Raw genomic sequence first — 22,835 nt, forward strand, 5'->3', positions numbered from 1 at the left:
CTAGTTTTATATTATCATTCATCAAATTTATATATTTTTTTATAAAATTTATGTGGTCATTATCGTTCATGATTATTCAGCCATGTGATTTTGAAGGAGTGTGGGGGGGGGGAGCTGACAAATAGATAAGCCACCGCTCATTTCACCTGTCGTTTTATCCAAAATTACAGTCTGTGAACCACTTGCTGATGCCTGCCAGTTAATGAAATAAGAGCCAGTTTTTTCTTTTCCTTGTTATTTGTTTTTTAAATTTTAATTTCTTTTCTTGAAGTGTTTTTTTTTTCTTGTGTACTTATCTTATCCGTCACATGTAATAGGTACGGATTGATGACAGGTCTATTCTAAATGTTAGGCAAGCATACCCCACAATCATGTGCATGTATGTAAGATCTTTTGGAATCTTTCATTTGGATCTTTGTCTAATTCGTACGTAAATTTTTCAATCAAATTGAAGCAGTGGTGGACTCAGTATTTTTTCAAGAAAAGGACAATATTAAAAGGTTAAAAGTTTTAAATAAAATTTAGACAATTAAATATCCTTAAAATTTAAACAATACTAACGTCATTCATAATTCAAAGAAAAAAAAAATAACATTACAAACAAAACATCAAAACCTCTTTGAGGCATTTAGTCGAACACATAAGCATAAAAGCATTAAGGAGTAAGCTTTTTCAGACATCGATTATTTTGAGAAGAAAGATTTATAAATCTACTAATTATTATTGAAGCATAATAATTAGTTCAATATAATCAAATATAAATACTAATTGTCATCTAAGCACAATAATCAATCCCAAAATATAAAATACTAAATTGGCCATACAATTGATGAAGAGGAGGGGGGAAAATAAAAGTGAGAAATAAGCTGTAAAAGCCACAACAAATATTAACTAATAATGACTTATCTTCAAGACTAACCCATGAAAACTTTTTCACGGGAGAAATCTTTGAGAGATTTGGGATTGTGGGTTCTCTATTAGGTAGAAGATATAAGGGAATCCTAATCTACGCGGCACATGGTTATCATGGATAATTAAAAGGATTTTTGAGCTGAGGGATAATAAAAAGGTTAAAGTAGTAAATTGCTGAAAGTTAGAATTGCTTTAAAACTCCCCGTTTCATTAAAAGGAAAGGAAACAAAAGTTTTACAAAGACGGCGTCGTTTGCGCTGCAAATAAATGAACCCAAGTCATCTTCCTCGTTTTGAAAAGCCTTGCAACACACCTCATATGTAGAACCTTGGCACCAGAAGAGGGGCGTACTCCGACCTCTCCACATAATTTTCTGGCAAGGCTCCTCGTGCCTTTGTGGGTCCGCCACTGAATGCAAGGGTTGGTTGTTTCTAGTTTCCAAAATCAAGACTTGTCCTTTTTGAAATTGTTGATGTCCAAAACTAGTCATAACATAGATAGATGTGAAGTGGTGGATGATGTGTGATGGCGAGGGCCTTCAACAGTTTATGTGCCTTCAGGAGGCAAGGCAAGTAACTGCCTTTGGCAGGTTGAGTGAAGGTGAGGACCTTGGGCTGGTTAGTGGATAGTGAAGGCCTTCAGTTGGTTATTGCCTTCGGCCTTTGACATGTTGTGTAAGTCAACATAAGTAAAGTAAGTAAGCATGCATAAGACAGATATATGTGGTTCACAAGAATGATGAGCTACGTCCATGAAGAATGATGTTCTCATTATATTAATAGTTGTTTACATGGTACAAGGGGTTAAGCCTAAAGGAAAGGGAAGAAGGGAGAGAGCCCAAAGCCTATGGTCTAAGATCCAAGACCCTTTTTAAGTGGAGAGTGGTTTTCTTTTATAGGTAAAGAGGAGTCTCCACCTTTTGTAGTCTTCCAATGTGGGACTCTTGACATTGCCCCTAGTTGTGGCTTGTGACAAGGCTTCTTTGGCTAATGTGATGACCTCTCAAAGCATGGCATGTGGCTGATCTTACTTAGCTAGTTGCTCAGTTAGTCACGATACCAACATAAATGATTTCGTTTTCTACTTTAAGATTATTTTTGGTTTATTTCTTTTTATTTATAATTTTATTGCCTGAATAAACTTGACAGGGACCATGTAGGTTTTCCTGCTAGTGAAGATTATGGTACTAGTGGAGATGAGGCATTTTTCTAGTCCGTTCGCAAATAAAATGAAGTATGTTAGTCGGCATGTATTAGGTTTAAATAATGGGAGCTGATTTTCTAATTGAAAGATGACATTAAACTTTAACATTGCACGTTCCTCAAATCGGAATCTTTATTTGATGTTTTTGGTCAAAACAAGCGGGCCGTTGTCCGTTTCTTCATAATGAATCAAACTTCAAATTACTGAGTAGAACGTACAGAATCAAAATTTTTAAATCAAGATTAAGAAAGGCAAACAAGATGACAAAACTTCATTTTCATCCGTTTGAAAACTTTGATCGCTGCAAGTGATTATCAGCCAACAACCATGCAAATATATATGCAACTTGTTACTTGTGTGAATGAATATGCTTGGGAACATGATGACTTGGCTTTTGATTATTTTTCATTTCAAACTTAAGATTGATTAAATTTAGTTGATTAATAATTAGTACAAGTTAAATATTCTTCAAGGGTGCGAATATGATCTGTCACCATACAAGGCCGTACTAATTAAATGAGAAAAAAAAATTGCTATAAAAGGTATCTACAATGATATAGCCTACATTTTAATGACATATATGCATGTGAAGGGAAGTGATAAGCTATATGCATGTTCTCTTTATCTTATTAGATAAATATACAACCAAATTAACGACATATATGCCAGAGATCTAGATTTTTCTTTTTTTACACGAGTGATATTCTATTTAATTTAATTTAAATTATAGAAATGGGGATTTAAACTCGGATGAAGAGTGGGGAGCACATCTACTTTAATAAATTTGGCTACACCCATGTCTGTATTTACTGGGGTTAATTTTTCATTAAAGATAAAAGAAGAAAAAAACATATAACTACAACCTAAAACCCCTTGAACAACCTAGATTTTAAGATCGAAGAGCTTTTATTTTATTTTCGAGAAAAAGAAGCATGTTGCATGTTCATTATTAATATAGATTGGCTAGCTAACTTATCGGCACCAACAAAAATAAATAAATAAAAGAAACTGTTTCAGATCTTAGCATAGCATATTCTCCACTTGACATTATAGTCATTCCAAGTGAAAGTGAGCAGCCTCCTTTTTGTCATTTTTCCCAGATCGCGTTAGGGTTGGCCTCCATAGAAGTTCAGTGGTGTGTATTTCTCGTGATGGATTGCCTTGCTGCTTTTGGGTTGGTGTTTGTGTGTCGTCTTGCTTTTGGCTCTTTTCGAATGAAGTTTTATTCAACCAAAAAGGTGAGCATGAAGGCGTGGAGTGAAAAGGACCTCAACTGGGTTGGCCATCATGTTGGTTATTCCAAGCGTTTCACCCATGCATGTCTCTGAACCTGATGAAGTTGCAGGAGGTCAGAGGTCTCTTGAACATGTGAATTTCCATCTGTCGAAGGAACAAGTTTTGAATCTGCTTTTTAGCCACAGTAAATTGCAACACTCTATATAGTTGGTATCTTCGGACGCAACTTAAACATCAGAGAATTTTATGCCAACATCACACCGGCCGGTATTCGTATTTCACAGATCACGCCATTGTTGACCCAAAAACAAGTTGTAATGGGTACTTATAGTTGTACGTAGTAGGAAGCTAGGACCAGCCACAATATATATTTGTTAGATAAATGCAGAGAATTAAATGAAGGAGTGAAATAGGCCGTCCAAAGAAAGATCCAAATTAATAGGCTGCAATTTTTGGACCGACCTATCTTTCAACTATTCCCCACCTCCATCTCCATGTTATCTCCTTTTCTAGTTACCAGACAAACACAATTGACTAGCCAATAAAAGCTGCACGTTGATTTGGGATTTTGGGATTTTGTGAGGCACGGGCTTGATTTTTCTTCGGTACGATGGGGTTGCCTGCAATGAAACATGTCAAAAATGGATGTTAAAATTGCTATAACAATTGTCCTGACTCCCAATACTGTGCAACACTTCAATGACGATATAGACATTCTACCTAGCCAAAAAGAATAAATACATAAAACGACATTTAATTTAAACTTACGACAATATAATTTGGTGATTTAGAGGAATTTATTATACATTATTACTTGTCACTCGTAATATCGTGTCAACATGTTACGTATATTGTTGTCACATTGACAAATTTTACTCTTAATTTTTTTTGCAAGTTTATCTTCTTTTGCTTATTGATCAAAATAGATACACCCAAATCCTTAAATCACAGTATGAAAGAGACATTATCTCTTGTGGGTTATAGGTTTTCCATTAAGTTAATGCTGCAAAACTCAGCATTTACCAATGATTACTAATTATAATTTACCCAAAAGAATGATTAAAATAAGAATGTGACTGAAAGTTAAAAGTTAAAAACAGTATTTTTTTTATTGTCTTATACACAAATGTCCACTGAAATTGAACCTCTGATGTCACCCTTTTTTTTAATTTTTTCTTCTTCTTCTTCTGGAGGTCTCATCATTAAATCCACTAACAAAAGTTATAGTTAACTTATAGGTAATTAGGCATTGATAAAGTGAAACATATTTTATTTTAAAAAGAGGCAACAAAATAATTGGGCAAGTAGAAAAGTAATTATATTATAATACATAGAGATTTCCTGATGTCAGAATTTGATGATTTAAAAATCTACGGCTCCACACGAACGATCATGACTGCAGAATTATAAACTTGAGGTTTAGATCAACCCTGAATGATTTGCACTCTCAGTGGAGCTATCAGAGCATCCATAATGGACTCTCTAAATCACATTCTTAGACAAATTGTAGGGAGGATTTGGAAAAATACAACTCCAACCATGCTCCCTATCCACCTCCTAAAATAGGGAGACCTCTAGGAGCTCCTAAATCTGAGGAGAGAGAAAGGATTCCTAGTGGCTTTCTATAATTTAATGCTGCTTTATTTAATGAGTATTTCAAACCTTTAATTAATGTTAATTATTTTTTATATTATTTTTTAAATAAAAATGGACCAATTAAAAAAGAGTTATAGCATTTATGACTCTCTAAACTAGAGTGCATGATTGGAGTTTAAATTTTATAGAGAGCTCCTAAAATAACTTTGATATGTTTTTAGCTAAAATTTAACGAAAAAATAGAGAGCATGATTGTGGATGCTCTCAATGGCAAGGAAATTGACCAAAAATATATATATCAATGTCAAGGAAATTGCTTTATTTTAATTTTAATGCAATTTGCATAATAATTTATGCATCAAATTTTCTCCATTGGTTAATTAATGGCTTAAATCACTTACATCAATATTAATATCTCTCTAATTTTTCATTATTTGTCTAATTCTTCATTAATTATTTTGAATTTCCATTTCAATCATATCAATTACAATTTTCAATGCATTGTCACAATATTCTCTTTCTCCATGTGAAGTTGTAAACCTTGTGTTTTCATTAGGGATATGATTTCCCCTACTCTCCTTTTCTCCATTTACACTCCCTTTTGTTTTTTTTTAATACTTTTTAATCAATTTTGTTCTTTCTCTTTTCTATTCTACCCTTACCCTATATTAATATCTTTTTACTTCACTTTTATATTAGTTTTTTTTTCTTTATACTTAATTTTTCAATTTTAAATCCATTTTTAGTTTTTTTTTTCCTTTAATCAAGTAAAAAATTAAGTTTTTTCCCCTTTAATACTGAAAATGGATTGTAAGTTGGAAAATTAAGCATAAAGAAAAAGAAATAATATAAAAGTGAAGTAAAAAGAAATTAATATAGAGTAAGGGTAGAATAGGAAAGAGAAAGAATAAAATTGATTAAAAAATTTTAAAAAGCAAAATGAAGCAAAAGTGGTGAAAAAGAGAGTGGGGAAATTAGAACCTTTTTTTTTTTTTTTTTCCACACCACCTAAGATAAGATGTGACAAAAAAGAAAGCACAACTCCACCCCGCTCCGGCGGAAAAAGCCAAATCGTTAAGTTTTGGGTCCTCATTGCTCAACAAAGATAGGATGGATAAGTATTTGCCATTCCTAGGGAGAAACCCAGAAAAAAATTATATATGAAAAATGGAAAAGGGAAATCAACAGGTCCACCACATGGTGTTTTAGGGGACCATATGTATGTCACCCATGATCTCATACTATTAATATTATATAGTAAATATTCCCATAAAAAAAGAGTATATATATGTATATTTAATTTTAAATAATTTCTTGCATTTCAAGTATATAAGAGGGGGATCCTTTTCTTTTTCTAGTGAGAATAAATAATTATACAACAATAATTCCATTGTAGTGTAGAGAGGCAAGAAAAATTGTATGAAACGGTCTGTTTTACTATTTCCGTTGCACACAAGTTTTTCTCCCAAAAACACGCATATCCACGTGACGCCAGCCAATTTGCAACTTAAATATCCTCATAAAGGAAATAAAATGCCCGCAAAATGTAGTTGATAGCTGTTGGAACTTGGAACGTGGGGTAAGTATATGATGACTCTGAGATTAAACTTGCTCTCTTTTTTTCCCCTTGTTTAATAAAAGCAAAATTTGTTTGGATTGATTGCTTTGCTTTTGTCCCAAATTAGCTGAACCTGGAGCTCTAATGCAATGCAAGTGGCAAAAGCCACTCGTTATTACATCTGATTTACCAACTTTAAATCTGAGTCGTATATTACCAATTTAAGAATTCTTCCATATAATTTCGTATGTCACTTTCATAAATAATCAATATTTAGTCAATTCTCAGCATTCACCTCTTTAATAAGTAAGGTAATAAAAGACCTTATGTCAATTATATAAAATGCATAGACTCACTCATTTTGCTTTACAAGATACATTTTCATGATACGGATTGCTTCCCGATCATTCAAGGTATCATGTTAAAGGAACATTTGTAATTCATTATTTCATCACACCCTTAGTTATGTGAACTTAAGAACTTAACTTGCTTTCCTTTTGCAAAGGATCCACTAGTGTAGTGGTTTAGAGTATTTATTCCCTCAGGCAAGGTCCTGGGTTCTAGCCCTAGCATCTGTGTAGTGTGTATGAGTTTAGTATACTATCACCCCTCTCAATAGGAAAGGTTTTCCAAACTTGCTTTCCTTTTTTTTTTTTCTTTTTTTTTTTGTTTGAAAGGAAACGATATATTGCATTCATAAATCAAGCACAAAGGCTATTAGCCATAAAGGCCAGTACAAGAACATATACAAATACTCATTTAGGGTTAATACAAATGTGGAAGCATAGTAACATCGAAAGGTTAATCCAGATTCGGACACCTGTATCATCGATAACTCCAAGCATAGCCACGGAGGGGACACCGATATCATCAGTAACTCCAATCATAGCCACATATGGTCACAGATAATGCGGTAAAGAAACTGCGAGCCTGGAAAGATTAGACATAGATATATTATTTCGTTCAATCATTTCTTTCTTTTTTCATTCAATCATTCCAATTTCGATCCATTTGGTAGTAATTATTTCGTTCTGAAAAAGTTTTGCCATTATGGCAATGAGATGTTGTTTTTGTACCCAATCCCCCAATCATTTCGATTTGGATTCATTTGGTGGTAATTATTTCGTTTTTTAATTTTCATATTTTCAGTTAGAGATAAAGAGAAAATATATGGATGAAATGATGAAGAAAGAATGACAAATGAGGAAAGATGGAGTAAGAAAAGCAAATATGTAATAAACAAAACTTAAAAGAACAAGCACATTTGAAATTACTTTTAGTTGTGTAGTTCTCATTTTGTGCAACGTTACATTGCATTATCTCCCTCCACCATCCCTCCTTCCTCGTTGTTCTCTTTCTTCTCTTTCTTTTCTCTCATATATTTCCTCTTTATTTTTAACAAGAAAAACAAAACGAAAAATTTAAAACTAAATGATTATCAAACAAACTCAAAGTGTTAAGTAATTAACATATATATATATATATAAACCCAATATCTCATACTTAACCCGTCCATCTTGTTTCCTCTTGAACATGTAATTGTAATAACACAATTTCTATAAATTAGTATAGTTTTCGTCTATGTTATAAGTTTCCTTGGCATATTTTTCTCTCCTCCCCTCATCATGTCGACTATTTAGATTAACAGTTTAGTAACATAATATATCCCAAATTGTCCAAAAAAAAAACCATTTTTCTAGTGAATGCTTAACGCTAAAGTGCATCACCATTGGCTCCCAAGGGACTAATGCTTAGGTTGCTTTGTGCTACGAGTGCCTTCACTCATATCTCAATCGGATACAAAAGATTGGTAAAAAGTTCACCAAGAGAAGTTGAAAAAATGAAATTCGAATCTCAGAAGGATCTTCAAATGGTGAGTGGCCCCCACTTCATACACTTTTTCTTCTTTTTCTCCATGCATTAGGTTAGCGGCCTTGTTTATCCTAATTCCATCAATTACTAGTATACGTAATTAACAATGAACGGCTATGATCTCTCCCGAATAAAATCGTACGGTTTAGTACGGGTCATTAATTGTGTCGTGTATCACATCATGGGACCCGGAATGAGACTTTGATTTGTTTTTGGGTGGGCCACCATGCAAATGATGTAGACCGTCCATTTTGCAAATTAATAGATATATTTGAGAATGGATAGTCCAACCAATCCAATCCCATCATGTTTTCTTCCCGCTGGATTAATGTACATAAAGTTATAAACATGTTTTTACCAAAAAAAAAAGTTATAAACATGTCATTTCCAGGGTTGCTTTGCTCGCTTGCCAACCTGGGCTAAAGCTTGCACCTCCTTTCAGGTAAAATGATTAAACAAATTAATCACACAAATAATTCGAAAGGTCCTAGGGTGGAGAAATTTTTGTAGGTACCAGGTACCAATAGAAATAAAACACGTGTAATAATTTATTTTTAGCCTCCTTTAACTATTTGTTTCGTCAGCCCTTCCGTGAGCCTTTAAACTTTGTCCCTCCGTTAGGCTTTTAACTTTCTCCTCCATTAGGGTTTTGCTGTCTTCCCATTTTTTATTTCACAGTTCTCTCTTTTATTTCACAGTACTCTGAAATGGTGGGTTTTTTATATGGGTTTTGAGGAAGTTGAGGAGGTGGGTGTGGTTAGAAGTTGGGGAGAGAGTCTGGGCATAAGATCTCCCATGCCTTACGCATTGAGAAAATTTGTGAAGAATTCCAAACTATAGTCTGGGATGAACTTTGCACATGGAGGGGCAGGTGTTTTTGATACGTGTTTGGTGGACCAAACTTGACCACCCAAATCGACTTTTCCCAACGGCTGCTTGAACAAAAACTCTATAGTACCAGGGTAAGGAGTTGATGGGTTTGTGATTGGAGAGAGAACTGGGTTTCGGATTCAAAGGAGAATGGGTCTGCACTTGTCGATTTGAGCAGAGCTACATCCATTGAAGCTCTGCAGGAGAATGGGCTAAACAGACTTATTTATTTACTTGATTCTCGATTGCAGCAAAAGGCTAACAGAGTTAAAAAGCTAACAGAGTTAAAAGTTACTGCAAAAGGAGGCTAAAAATAAATTATTACATGTGTCTTATTTCTATTGGTGGATACACCAGGTACCTACAAAAATTTCTCCCTAGGGTGTGAACTGTGTTACTGATGACAAGGAGAGTTTGTTTGATTAGTCTAAAAGCACTCCTAGAGTTAATGACTATTAAAAGAGAAATTATAATCTCGAGAAAATCTATAGTGCACCAGTCGAACAATACATATTGTGTGATTACTTGTATTTTAGTCTCACTAAATCTCACAATAATCTTATCTCTATAAAATTGTTGCGGTATATGACAGTCGTACTCAAGAACCCCTCTGTAGAATTCAAAAAACATACTAACCCTTTTAAGAGATCCATTAAAAATACCTATAAATTTAAAAGAAGTCACAAAACAATGTTTCAAGTGGTGAAGAAAACTTTCTCCTCAATGCTCATTAAATTGTTTTTAATCTCTTAACCTAAAACTTTAGAACTAGTGATGCATAATACATTAAGTTATGGTTAATGATAATTAGATAACAATTAAGTGCTGGAATTTCTGTCAATAAACTGATGACACCTCAGAGAATAGATTAAAAAAATAAGAGTGAGTGAGTTGGGTTTGATTGAGCTTTAAGTTAGATCTCAGACGAGTCAGCTTCTAAGTCAGCCTGACTAAACGCTTTTCATGGCTGCAATTTGGGAGAGCAGCTTGTTGAAAAAGTAGGGGATAATGATTTATATTATAAAGTATAAACCTAGTTATATAACTTACCCAGTGGCTTCGCCATGTGTGCCTTCTCAGCTCTCAATCAAAATATATACAATCGACTCAACAAGTTCTAGTCTAGTGGATTATGGCATTAACTTGTAGATTAATGGTCTCAGATTTGAACTTCTATGGTATTCTAAAAGTGTGTATGTGAGAAATCCATCTTCCCTTATAGTTTAAACTATCGCTTTAAAAAAAAATTATATATATGCATATACAATTAAATTAGTTGTAGATCATATGTAATTAATCCATGCACAGTGCAGCAGTTGAATAAGTTATAAGGCAGCTGATCACATGACTTTTTTTCTTCTTTTGTTTTTGCTTTAACTATTACTATTATTATTATATTTCAAATCGTTGCTTTCACTATAATTAAGTATTGTTTGCAGTTTTTTAAACCCCTTCTCACCTTATTGAATTAATTATACATCCACTACAGCATGTCAGTATTCACAGGTAATGTCTCTGACATTCTATTATACACTCATGCAGTTTATACTATACTAATTACTGTAACTTAGTCGACAGAAATGGTGATTTGACTTTGCAAGTAATTAAACTTAAGGAGACATAAGTCTATGCTTATATATATACCCTTTCTTCTTTTTAATCTCATTAAGAATTTATGTCATTTACAAATGTACCCATTCACAGTTTACTTGCTCAAAATTTAATTTGTTGCAGTGTTTTTATTTAAAAAAAATCCTACTAGTCAATTAAAATTTGGCTTTATTAGTTTTTTTTTTCTTTCGAGGTACGAAGTATTATTATTATTTTATTTTATCAAAGAGAAACTTTATTAGATAAACTTCAACGGTGTAATCAAAGACATCAACAAGACATCTAAAGTATTAATCTCAAGAGTGCAATAAACTAACATGCTAAAAGCAAAACTAACGCCAACAAAAGCTGCACTAAAACTACTAGCCCACATCACCACAATTAACCATAAGCCTAAATAATGCCCACAAACCCAACATAATCAAAACCCTAAAAACAACCCATGAGCACCATAAGCGTCGTCTCGGCCACACCCACTATCGCTTCTGTAACAGATTTGGGGAAAATATGATTTCTAGCAATCTATCTGCGCATAAGAGCGAAGAAATAAACGAAAACAACAACCTTGACAAAGAACAATTGGGTGATTTGTAGCAACCTCCGTAAAAGACAATGTAGAATCAAATTTGGAGAACATGAGCAATGTTAGGGATCATATTTTGGGATAATGATTTGATTGAGAACATAGACTAAAATGGTGATGGGGAACTTCAATCTAAGCATGGGTAAGAAGAAATCACTACAAGGGGCTTTTTATTCAAAACGCTCCAGTGGACTTATTTGCTAACCTAAAAGGAAAAGACGAGAAGAGATGAGGGGGAGGAGGGGCAGTGACACTTCTTCCTCCTCCCCCTTATGGAGTTTTCCTTTAAGACTCACATAGGGAGAGATTGACTAGAATTTTTGTCTAGGTGAGGAATCTAACCACCGTTTTTTTTTTGGAGGTACAAAGTAAATTACAATGAAGATCCTCTTCGGGTCTAAAGACCAAAAAATTCAAATTTTAAACGATTAACAATTGAAGAATGAAAATTCTTGAACCAAACACAAGGATGTAAAAGTGAATGACCAATATTAACTAAATGATCTGCTACCATATTTGTCTCTCTGAAATTATAGCATAAGTGAACCGTGGGTATTTTGTTGGAGAAGAAAACAAAGATCTTGAACAATGGAAATCATTTTCCAAGAAGTAGTACTCTGGTTTTCAAAATTTGAATAAGAGTTTTAGAATCTCCTCCGATTTTCATACGAGGAAAAGAAATTACTCATTACATACAGAAATGGACAGATAAGAGGAAACAATTTTTTCTTCACACAGTTGTCCTTGCAATAATGTAATATTGACAAAATAATATTTAATAACAAGTCGCAATGTGCAAAATGATATACATTTAACCCCAACATCTGTAATGTACAAAAGGACAATTCGTAAATACAAAAAAGAAACTCACCTCACATACTAAGAAAAGAATATGAACAAGGATAATTTTTTTTTTTTCTTACTGACTTGGTGGCCTGGCCATGTCAACAGCACCTCTAGTAATGACAGTAAGGTTAGGATTTAGGAATATTTTGTTAGGTCCACTCTGTTAAAAAGATGAGAAAAGTTTGTGGTGCAATCAACATACCCTACAATCTAAAATAAGGAAAATATTTGGCTCCTTTATATGTATACAAATTACAGTTCGATATGTATACAATTTTTTTTTTTGTTTGCATATGTATCATGCTGTGATTTGTTGTCCTCTTTACAAGTAAAGATATCCTAAAATAATTATATCTCATTTAGCTCAGCTTTAATAAATAAGTTTACAAATTCAAATATCATGGCAATAATTTGTTATAAATTAAAACTAATCTGTCCAAAGTCGTCACTTTTTCTAGTCATATACTCATTCTTAGCACTAAAACTATAAATAAACCTTACACCATTTAATTTCTATAAACAAACCCAAAAAAAATCCAAAAAATGACAACTGGATCTATTGAATTTAATTTTGATTATTAAATTACTTTGATGTGCTATTGAGTGTTTTGGGCTTTTTTATGAGGTTTTTGGGTTGAGTTTATTCTAAGAAATCAATGACAGTTTTATAATTTAAAAGAAGTTAAAAGCTTTTTTGTTATGTTGTAAATGAGTTTTGGATATGTTTCTAAAGTCTATTTCATATAGGGTTTTTTTTTTTTTAATAATTTGGGCTCCTATATTGGGTATAATAGTGAATCTCCCTTTTATGTTAATAATTTGTATACACGTTATAATATATGCGAGAATTTTAATTTATTTCTGTTATTAAAAAAAATAAAATAAAATGGACCCCACACTGTTTTGGTACCTTTATACCATACGGTCCATGCCCCCAACATTTTCCAAATTATCTTCCCCCAAACCCATGAGAAGTTCTCTTATAAATACCCCCCAACTCTTTGCATCCACTATACTCTAAAACTCCTCAACATCACCACCACCACAATAAAAAGCTCTGCTTTTTCGCAACTTACAGAGCTCCTTCCTTCAATCCGTCCTCTTCTTCCTCCTCCTCCTCCTCCTCCTCATCATCATCTCCATTGTCAACTAGTTCTTGCATGGCAGTGAGCTTCTTGAGGTATGAGGTATCTGACCTCTGTCTAGCCAAGCCGGCCCTGAGGTCCCTCTCTGCCTCCGCCACAGTTGCTGATGCCTTAGAGACCTTGAAGACATGTGAGGAAAACTTCATCAGTGTCTGGGAATGCAACCACTCCAAAACTACCAGATCTCTAGACGCTGGCCAGCTGTGCCGCTGTGTTGGCAAGGTCTGCATGGTCGACGTCATCTGCTATCTCTGTAAAGATGACAACTTGGTGTCTCCATCTGCTGCTCTCAAGGCACCTGTCTCTGCAATATTGTGTAAGATTCCTGGCCAAGTGATGCATGTGGAACCCTCTTGCAGGTATTGAAAACCAAACCCTTGTCTTGAAAGTTCTTATTTTTCTCAATTTTTTTGGGTTTAATCTTTATTTTTGATGAAATTGGTGGTACCTGGGTTTTCTTAATTTTTTAACTTCTGTTGAGTTTTCATTTAGTCCAGAATGTCACAAGTTTGTGTAAGATTTGTTTCTTTTGTCTCCAATCTCATTCTCTTAAATTACAGCCAAATTTTGGTTAAAATTCCAACTGATATGTACTAGATTTTTCCCATCAACAGTCTTCTGAATTTTTTTAAAAAGTTCCTAAATCAGACCAATTTCTCATCTGAATTTTTTTTTTGGTGTCAATTGGAGACCAACTCAGCCAAAGACCAAAGCTTTTTAATTTAACTCTGTTTCACACAAACCCATACTAACTCTCAATCTGTGTTCTGTGTCTTTTAGCCTACTAGCAGCCATTGATCTGATCCTTCAGGGAGTCCAGAACTTGGTGGTACCAATAAGAACCAGGTTAAGCAGCAGTTCAAGAAGAAAACAACACCCAAAATGCACCACCACCACCTTCCACAATGGCCAAGAGTTCTGCTGGCTGACACAAGAAGATGTAGTCAGATTTCTCCTCAGCTCAATTGGCCTCTTCTCTCCCATCCCAGCTTTCTCCATAGACTCTCTTGGCATTATCAGCACTGACATCTTAGCCATCAACTACCACTCCTCAGCAAACTCAGCCCTGCAGCTCATATCCCAATCACTTTCTCAGCAGACCTCTGTGGCTGTGGTAGACTCTGAGGGGGTCTTGATTGGTGAGATCTCACCTTTCACCCTTGCCTGCTGTGATGAGTCAGTGGCTGCAGCCATCACCACTCTCTCAGCTGGAGACCTCATGTCCTACATTGATTGTGGTGGACCCCCTGAGCACTTGGTCAGGGTTGTGATGGAGAGATTGAAGGAGAGAAAGCTACAAGGGGTGTTGGAAAATTACACATTAACTTCATCAAGTTCTTATGCACATTCCTTGATGTCTTCTTCATCAGATGAAGAGTCTTCTGTGTCTCCAAATACCACTTTGCAGCCAAGGTCTGGTAGATACAGTAGGTCCAGTAGCTACTCAGCTAGAATGGTGAGGAGGGCTGAGGCCATAGTTTGCCATCCCAAGAGCTCATTGGTAGCTGTGATGATTCAAGCAATTGCTCACAGAGTGAACTATGTGTGGGTTATTGAGGATGATTGTAGCTTGGTGGGAATTGTCACTTTTTCTGGCATGTTAAAAGTTTTCAGGGAACACTTGGAGACCATGGCCTAGAAAATGTATTATTAGGAGTTGGGAGTGCAAAAGTTTTGGTTTTTTGATCAGACCTGGGGCTTGGAGAGAATAAAGATGAGAGAAAAAAGAAAAAAGAAAAAAATAATTGAGGTAGTGATGTGAATATGGAGAACCTTGTTCTCACAATTTTCAAGTTGGCTTTGTATGGATCTTGTTATGTGTGGTCTTTTCTTTTACAATTTGATCTTCAAATTGCCTCTTTTGGCACTTCATTATATTTGAGCAGAAAAAAATATCAGGCATAGGCAGATTCTCAATCTTTTTGTCTCTTTGTTTTGTTTTGAAAGTGGTGTTTGCCATGAAGTTCACGATTCTGTTAAGATGATTATGTCATGCATCAAGGTTTGGATATTTGGGATGTGTGTAAAAAAAATCCAGAAAGTTTGACACATAAGTTTTCAAAGAAATATATATATATTGGCGGATGACAGGATTTGTCAAACTACTAAGATGACAGCTCATGGCAGCACTGCACTCTAGAACATGCTAATAGCTTTTTGTTTATGTTTTTTATTATTTATTGTCACCAAACTAAATACTATTTATCTATTCATGCACATGTGTACTATGCACATAAGAAAATATCTAAAGCGGCCCTGGCCAGTTCGGTTTTGTTTTTTTTATGGACCAAAATGAAACTTTTCGAATTGGCAGAAAGCTGGTTTGGTTGGGAAATCAAACCAAACACACATATATAAATCAATCTTGTTTTCCTTGGATCTTAATTATTTTCCTTTTTATCCACATCAACATATCAAAGGAGACCCAAAACTGGTTAATGCTTATACCCCAGCCACATATTCTAATATCATGTAATCCACCAATCTTTCTGATCATGTCGGCTATTTGGTTGGTAGTTGGTACGGTAGGCTTCACTAATGTGTACCCCTCTCCCACTGTCCAGCAAAATACTAGTCAATTCACATCTTTTAAGCCCTTTTATTACAGCTGTTTTAAAAGGATGAGTTTAAATATGATTTTATGTCCAAAACCAGTTGAAGTTGAAGGTAGGTTAGTCAAAATTTTGGTAAATATCATTCATGTAGCAAGCTCACTAGCTGGAGAAAGACTTTCATAAAACGGGAATATCACTATTTTGCTATCTCTGATCAATAACGTTATGACATGTGTGTTAACACTTCCACATGTCATAATATTATTGGCTGGCAATAGCAAAACATTGCTATCCAAGTTTTTCTTCATTAGCTGAGGGTCTGGTCTGGTAGGGGAGACTGGTGGTTCCAAAAGAAATGTTAAAAACAAAAAGCAGATGGATACCTATTATTTCCTGTAAAGTGTAAAAGTGTAAAAGTGTAAAGCGCATTGCAACCAAAAAAAAAAAACTAAAGAAACAAAGGGCAAAAGAACAAAAGAGTAGCTAAAAATGGCCCATGAAAGAGTAAGATTTGGAAACAAACTTGGCATCCAATCCAAAGTCATCCTTTAAAACTCAGATTAGTTGTTATTAGTATAAAACTGTTCAGGTAGTGGTATGTGGCAGCAGTTGAGGGCTAGTTCTTTTACAAACAGTTGTGGATTGTTGGCTAAAAGGCTTTCCATTCTCTTTGGAAAGCATGGAACTAACCAAGGAGCTAAACTGCTATTTTGTTTCTTTATCCAGGAACTAGGAACATACTTACTTTCTGACCATTAGATGGATGCTCTTTACTGGACAACCCGTCTTCCATTTAGGTATTTTGATTGGGAAAAGGGATGTGCCAGCATGATCAAATATAAATTACATTTACATGTATAGTTGAAACAGATAGAAGTGGGCTTTTTATGATTGGAAATAAAATATAGCTGGTTTTACACCAGTCATTCCTCTTCCAACTTCTAGCTACCCCATAGCCTATTTACATTTACACCTCATAGCTCATATTGATTTTGTAGCAAGAGGAACACAGGGGCACACATTGATTTTGATGGGTTGGCTCATTTCATTCTGCTGCAACATCCCATTAGAGAGAGAGAGAGAGAGAGAGAGAGAGAGAGAGAGAGAGAGAGAGAGAGAGAGAGTAACTGGTTTTAAATTAAACTCCAACATAAAAGATCAGAAAAGTTCATAATGGAAAGGCTAAATTCTGCAGGCATGACTGGTGAAGTAGGGTTTGATCTAAGGCTGGCAGATAGGTGCTGTCTTATGGTACAGAAATAAATTATAAAAATGACCGTTAACTGTATGCCTCCTTTCTGGTTTAAATTTAAAATCCCAAAAGATGACCCTTGAAAGAAAGTCCCATCATATCATGTTATGTTACCTACAAGGCTGCAAGGGATTAAAGACTACGTTTTCCATGTCTGCTACAAGATGGCAAACCTTGTGGTACACGCCTAATATGGTATAAAGCTAGTTTTCCATGGGACATGGGAGATTAGCTGGCAAATGTGGGAAGGATAAAAAAAAATGGTGCTAATAACAGTCGTCAAGTCGTCCAGCCATTGATGCGTTGTGAGATTCACTTGCATCAATATGACTGACAACCATTGAGGCACATGTGAATGACTTCCATAGCATTACTCTACCCAAAAATGTCACCAACAATACCTTGACAGATGTCCTTGTAATTTGAGTACATAACTTCCCATGTGTATATCAAATCAGCCCTCATCTATTGAAAGATATAAACTCAAGGCATTGACAAGGAGTAGCATAAGAAGTAGACAGCATTTGAAAGAAGAATCATTGGTAGGCACTTAAAAATGAAACAAAGTTACAATGCAGTCATAGCTAGACTCTTCGTACGCAATCTAATTTCCCACAAGTATCACAAAAATGGATAAACACAACAACATAGTTTTTCAAACCACAAAAAAAAAAAAACAATTAAAGTTTTACGCATAATCCATCTTAATCTCACTTATACAGAAGCTATTTACCCTATAGTTACACAGTTACAATTTCGTGAAATTCCCTAAAAATTATGGTGGAAAGTCTAATGGTGTTCACTTTGGACATAAAATCATACAACTAAGTGAAGCCAATGGTATCTCTCCGAGGTCAGACGCATTCTGGAACAATATCCACGTCATCAGCCATTTCTTGTATAAATATTTCAGTTGGTTCAAGGCATCCTCTTAAAGTGTCGTGCCCGAGTTGCGCCCTTTCATTATCTCCGAATCCAAAGAGTTTTCCACGGTTAGTGACAACAACAGTATGGTACAGCCCAGTGCTAATCTGAGAAACATGATGAGCTCTTAAGCTATCAAGGATTCTAGGGCTCAAGATTTTATCTGATACTCTCCTGTCTGGAAATCCAAGGCTGCCAAACCCCATCCAACCACAACCATATACTGAACCATTGTCACCAAGAACAAAGGTCTTCCGCTTTCTAGCACACACCTACAGAATACAATAACTGTTAAAGCACACCTATGGATTAGAATGACAGGTTCCCCGTGAACTGGGAAAAACAAAAGAGAGAGATGCACAGATTTGATTCTTTTCAACAGGTATGCAAGTTTTGCAACACCAAAAGTTGTCCTTGCTTTGGACTATTGCATCTATTCTTAACAATTCAGGGCAACCTTGAAGAACAATTGACACAAAATAACAACTTTATCAGAAATGATCAAAAGAATGAACAAACCAAACCTGTACGGCGAGGTGGCTTTCAAGCTTGTTCAAGAGTTCTGGGGTAGTCTTGTCAATCTCATCCCCATGGCCTAATGCACCACAGTAGCCTTTACCCCAAGTATATACCTGCAATTGCCATACTGAAAGTTAGAACCGTTTTGGTCAGAACTCAAATACATGCCAAGCATAAACAATAAAATATAGAAACTTCATCTTTGGTTTGGAGACTAACATATCCACTGGAATCAAGTGCCACGGCATGCTCGTCACCTGCAGAGACACGAACAACATGAATACCCTTTCTTTTAAATGTTTGGATTGCGCGTGGCTGGAACTCATCATGCTGCTCTCCATGGCCAAGACAGAAGTTAGAACCCGACCCAAAAGAGTAGACTACTCCATTGTCAGCTACAGCTAAAACATAACTCGGGCCAGCAGCAATTTGAACTACATAGCCAATTCCCTCGGGAAGTTCAATCATTTTTGGAGCCGGGCTATCTATGGTGTCTCCATGACCAAGTTGGCCATGTGTGTTGGCCCCACATGTATAAACATGACCTTGTCTTGTAAGGAACACGGTAAAATTAAGCCCTGTAGCAACCTGAAACAAGTTCTTTAATGTTTAATTGCATGTTGTAGGAAGAGGAAAGGAAAAAGGGAATTAGATCGAATGAAGTTCCAACAGATAATTTATAAAGATATAGTGATATGAATAGAAATCAGAAGTCAAAAAAAACATAGCACCTTACAATGGCAATGAAGCATAAATCCATTTCTAACAATGGATAACGGGAACTTGGGCCCTTCCTATCTATAATTTTTCAGGATGAAATAGATAGATGTATAATTGGACGTATGGTCAGAATCAAACCTCTAAGATTAAGCGTACATTACAAATCAAAGTATTTAGCTTCGAACACCAGAAACAGGTTCCAAGAAGCTTCCCTTTTTTGTTTCTTGAGAAAAAAAGGTATCCAACAACTAGATATAAATCCTTGAGTTAATAATGTTAGAAATTATAGTGCAACATTACTAATTAAAAGAAGAACAAAAATAGAAACTGTAGTGCAACAAATTGTAGCCTTTGAACAGAGATATTGCATCCATAACGCTAGAACATGCTCAATTTTCCAATAATCTAACGATTTCCTGCTATTGACAGCAATGAAGGCCAAAAAAATCCACAATAATCTCTCCACTAGAAAGGGATCTAGATCATTTACCCAGAAGGTTATATAATATCCATCAACGCTCATGCTTGTTCATCCATTTTGAAAAACCAATTGTCATTTATGTTGTGACAATGTGGACAAGAATGTACCTGCTTGCAAGGAAGTCCCTTCAATGCCTCAACAAGCCTAGGCCTAAAAATTGGTCGGTTCGTATCTTTATGTCCACAACAAAATGATGAATTATCCCCACATGTGAAAACCTGTATCAGTAACCGGGATGGCATCATTAAACTATGGCAAGCGATGTATCAAAGTTGATCTCACAAATATAATATGTCAGGGTCTACACATAGCAGGACAATCATGCACAAATATCTAAAAGTAAGAAACCAGCAGAATTCCAATCTTAAGTGGAACTATTGAGCTCCAAATGATGGAAAAGTATTTCTTATGTATTCACATCTAAGATACAACAGCTTCTATGTAAAGGAACAGTCACTACTATGGCCTTCTTTGACATGTCAGTTACCAATAACAGTGTTTAAACCCTTTTCACTTAGTTTCATATCCTCATGGGACCCTAACATCCTTTCATCATTCAATGCCAAGAGCAACCTCCTCACTACTATTAGTATCATTAGTATTATTTCAGTTCAGAAGAAGGTAAAACGTGATGAGAACAAGCAGGGACTAACCTCTCCAGATTGCATAACAAAAGCAGCATGGTTATGGGAGGCTGACACTTGGACTACTTGTGCTGGAGATGGAAAATTAATCCGGGTAAATGTTACACATTGCTTAGTCCCAAGACCATGACCAAGAACACCACACAAGCTGGAACCACATGAGTATAATGATGAATTGCTGATTAGCAATGTGTGATACCTTCCAGTTGTAATTTGCATCTGCTGATAAAAACAATCTTAACATTTTATCCAGCATCTATAAAACGGACCAGAAAACTATGCAAAATAATAATAATAATAAAAATAACAAGCAGTGTAATATTATCAACATGAACCAACAGGTCAATTATCTAACAAACAATATTTAGATCTTTCTTTTTTTAGTAGATGAACTAAATTATGTCATTTTCTGCTGAGTCTTCAAAATTGTCAAGCAACGGTAAGCAATCCTCCAGCTAATTTTAAAATGTATATCTCATTTCTCAATTTCCTTTTAGTTATTGCATGCCAACTAATCTCAATGTAAGAATTTGGAGAATCTAAATAAATAGGGGATTAAGTTACCAAGAACAAAGTAATTTCATGCAAAAAGGGTAACTGATGATTGACTTAATTAGCAAACTCCACAAAAATATATTATCAAGCACATTGGTGTTCGTTCGCTTAACCAGTATTCCAGATTGCAGATAAAGTTCATTCATTTATAAGCAACTGCAAATAATAATGAAATAGTACATTGCCTGCTGAGGTCTCGACCATGTCAGATGATTGCTCCACCGATTGCAAGAACCTCAAAACCCGCTTCCATTTCCCACCACACCGATCAAATAGCCCCCTCTGAGCATTCCTTTCCATTTTACCATAAACAGAATGGGACACACATAGCTGATACGCCGCATAGTCCACCAGTGACCGAAACTTGTGAGGGTACAACCCATGACTCCCTCCAAATGTCCTAGAAGTTAACTCTAAATGTAGAAGATCAATGGCACTGAGCTTTCCCGAGCTCAAGATTTCTAAAACTAAATGTGATGGCAAGTCCTCTATTGACACCGGCCTATATCTTTCAGCCGCCATTATAAACAAATTTTCAATCCTTTAAATCCACCACAAAATACCAAATTGAGCTTCAGTATGATAAGTGTCAAAGTTTTAGGCGAAATCGGAGACAATTGAAGCAACAGATAAAGAAAAAATCCAAAGGGAGAAAAATGTAGCAAATGGAGTACAGGAAGGGGGGCTTAGATGAATAATTCACAGGTTTTTGATGCAGTGATTGGAAATAAAACATCAGATGGTCAAATATCACAAATAACCCCTTTTCCACGTTATCGTGAACTCGATGGAAATGAGAGCTTTACCTGCAAATTATTGAGTAAAACCCAATCAACGAACAGGAATTTAAATTACAACAGCAAAAAATTGAAAGCGACAATCTCTCAAAAATGATGGCAATTGAATGAAACGAAGGATTTAATTAGAGAGAGGAGCAGAAAGGAAATTCATAATTTACCAGGAAGAGAAAAAAAGTGGGAATTTTGAGTCTTTTGGGTGGCGATCTCTGTCTTGTTTGTCCGAATAATTTAGAAAATTCAAGCTCTGAGCTTCTGAATAAAGTTGGGGTTTCCACTTTCCAATTGGGGAAGAGAGAGAGAGAGAGAGAAGCACAAAATAAAAAAGTTAGGTTGGTAGGGCTGAGAGCTCTGTTTATGGAGAATAGGTTAGGCTGTATGAGATTCGGGTATGGTTTCACTTTATAAAGGGAATGAAGAAATTAATTATAAAAAAATTCATTTGGTTTTGATTGAGGGCAGAGAGAATGAGTCTTGTCTGTCTGACTCTGAGAGAATGAAATGATAATAAAAATGGAAGCAGAGCTTCAGCAAAGCAGCACAGAAAATAGGGAAGGAGAAAGACGAAGTGGTAGCTCTGCTGGCGCATGGTGATTGGTTTGCTGTCGACTCTACTGTCGCGCATTCGCTTACACGTGGAAGGAGCTGATGATTCCAACTTCCAACCTTCCAAGTCACGCGCCCTTTCAGGCATATAACTGTCAAGTTGTTGTGTTTCCATTTCTTTGGTTTTCCTTTTTCTTTCCAAGATGACTTTCTTCACGGTGTGTTTGACTCATGAGAAAATGATTCCCTAGCACATGGAAAACAGAATTAGGAGTTCGGTAAGATCCAATCCTCAAGTCTTCAATTTACAAACCCGAATCTTGTATCCATAATTTGGGTCGGTTCACAAACACGAGTCTCATATCTATGATTTGGAATTTTAAATTTCGACGTTTTCATTTAAATCTTAA

At 35.4% G+C, this 22,835-nt stretch overlaps 2 protein-coding genes across 3 annotated transcripts; one reads left to right on the forward strand and one right to left on the reverse strand.

The window, feature by feature from the left end:
* The first annotated feature begins 13,269 nt into the window (after positions 1-13,269).
* Positions 13,270-15,307, forward strand: CBSX5 (Cystathionine beta-synthase (CBS) family protein). Its single transcript, XM_021977797.2, has 2 exons — positions 13,270-13,791; positions 14,213-15,307. Exons 1-2 carry the CDS (start codon positions 13,448-13,450, stop codon positions 15,069-15,071), a joined length of 1,203 nt encoding a protein of 400 aa, XP_021833489.1. The 5' UTR covers positions 13,270-13,447; the 3' UTR covers positions 15,072-15,307.
* A 2,455-nt stretch (positions 15,308-17,762) lies between these two features.
* On the reverse strand, positions 17,763-22,429 carry LOC110773343 (Regulator of chromosome condensation (RCC1) family protein). Of its 2 annotated transcripts, none has more exons than XM_021977853.2 (7): positions 22,041-22,429; positions 21,263-21,888; positions 20,537-20,746; positions 19,991-20,101; positions 18,902-19,270; positions 18,688-18,795; positions 17,763-18,435 (listed from the first exon to the last, which is right to left on the reverse strand). In XM_021977853.2, the coding sequence occupies exons 2-7, from the start codon at positions 21,602-21,604 to the stop codon at positions 18,094-18,096; spliced, it is 1,482 nt and encodes a 493-aa protein (XP_021833545.1). In that variant the 5' UTR covers positions 21,605-21,888; positions 22,041-22,429; the 3' UTR covers positions 17,763-18,093. The 2 variants fall into 2 exon arrangements, with proteins under 2 accessions (XP_021833545.1, XP_021833544.1); XM_021977852.2 differs by having other exon boundaries at positions 20,537-20,749.
* Between the last annotated feature and the right edge of the window lie 406 nt (positions 22,430-22,835).

Source organism: Prunus avium, chromosome 4 (genome assembly GCF_965620075.1).
Source record: "Prunus avium chromosome 4, drPruAviu1.hap1.1, whole genome shotgun sequence".
Classification (NCBI taxonomy): domain Eukaryota; kingdom Viridiplantae; phylum Streptophyta; class Magnoliopsida; order Rosales; family Rosaceae; genus Prunus; species Prunus avium.

Bases quoted from the DNA above. Each gene is read 5' to 3' on its own strand.
- CBSX5 (XM_021977797.2), top strand. From the start codon at position 13,448: ATGGCAGTGAGCTTCTTGAGGTATGAGGTATCTGACCTCTGTCTAGCC. The intron at 13,792-14,212 runs GTATTGAAAACC...TGTGTCTTTTAG, and splicing joins CATGTGGAACCCTCTTGCAG to CCTACTAGCAGCCATTGATC.
- LOC110773343 (XM_021977852.2), bottom strand. From the start codon at position 21,604: ATGGCGGCTGAAAGATATAGGCCGGTGTCAATAGAGGACTTGCCATCA. The intron at 19,271-19,990 runs GTACATTCTTGT...AACTTGTTTCAG, and splicing joins AGGGACTTCCTTGCAAGCAG to GTTGCTACAGGGCTTAATTT. The intron at 18,796-18,901 runs GTTAGTCTCCAA...TGGCAATTGCAG, and splicing joins CACTTGATTCCAGTGGATAT to GTATATACTTGGGGTAAAGG.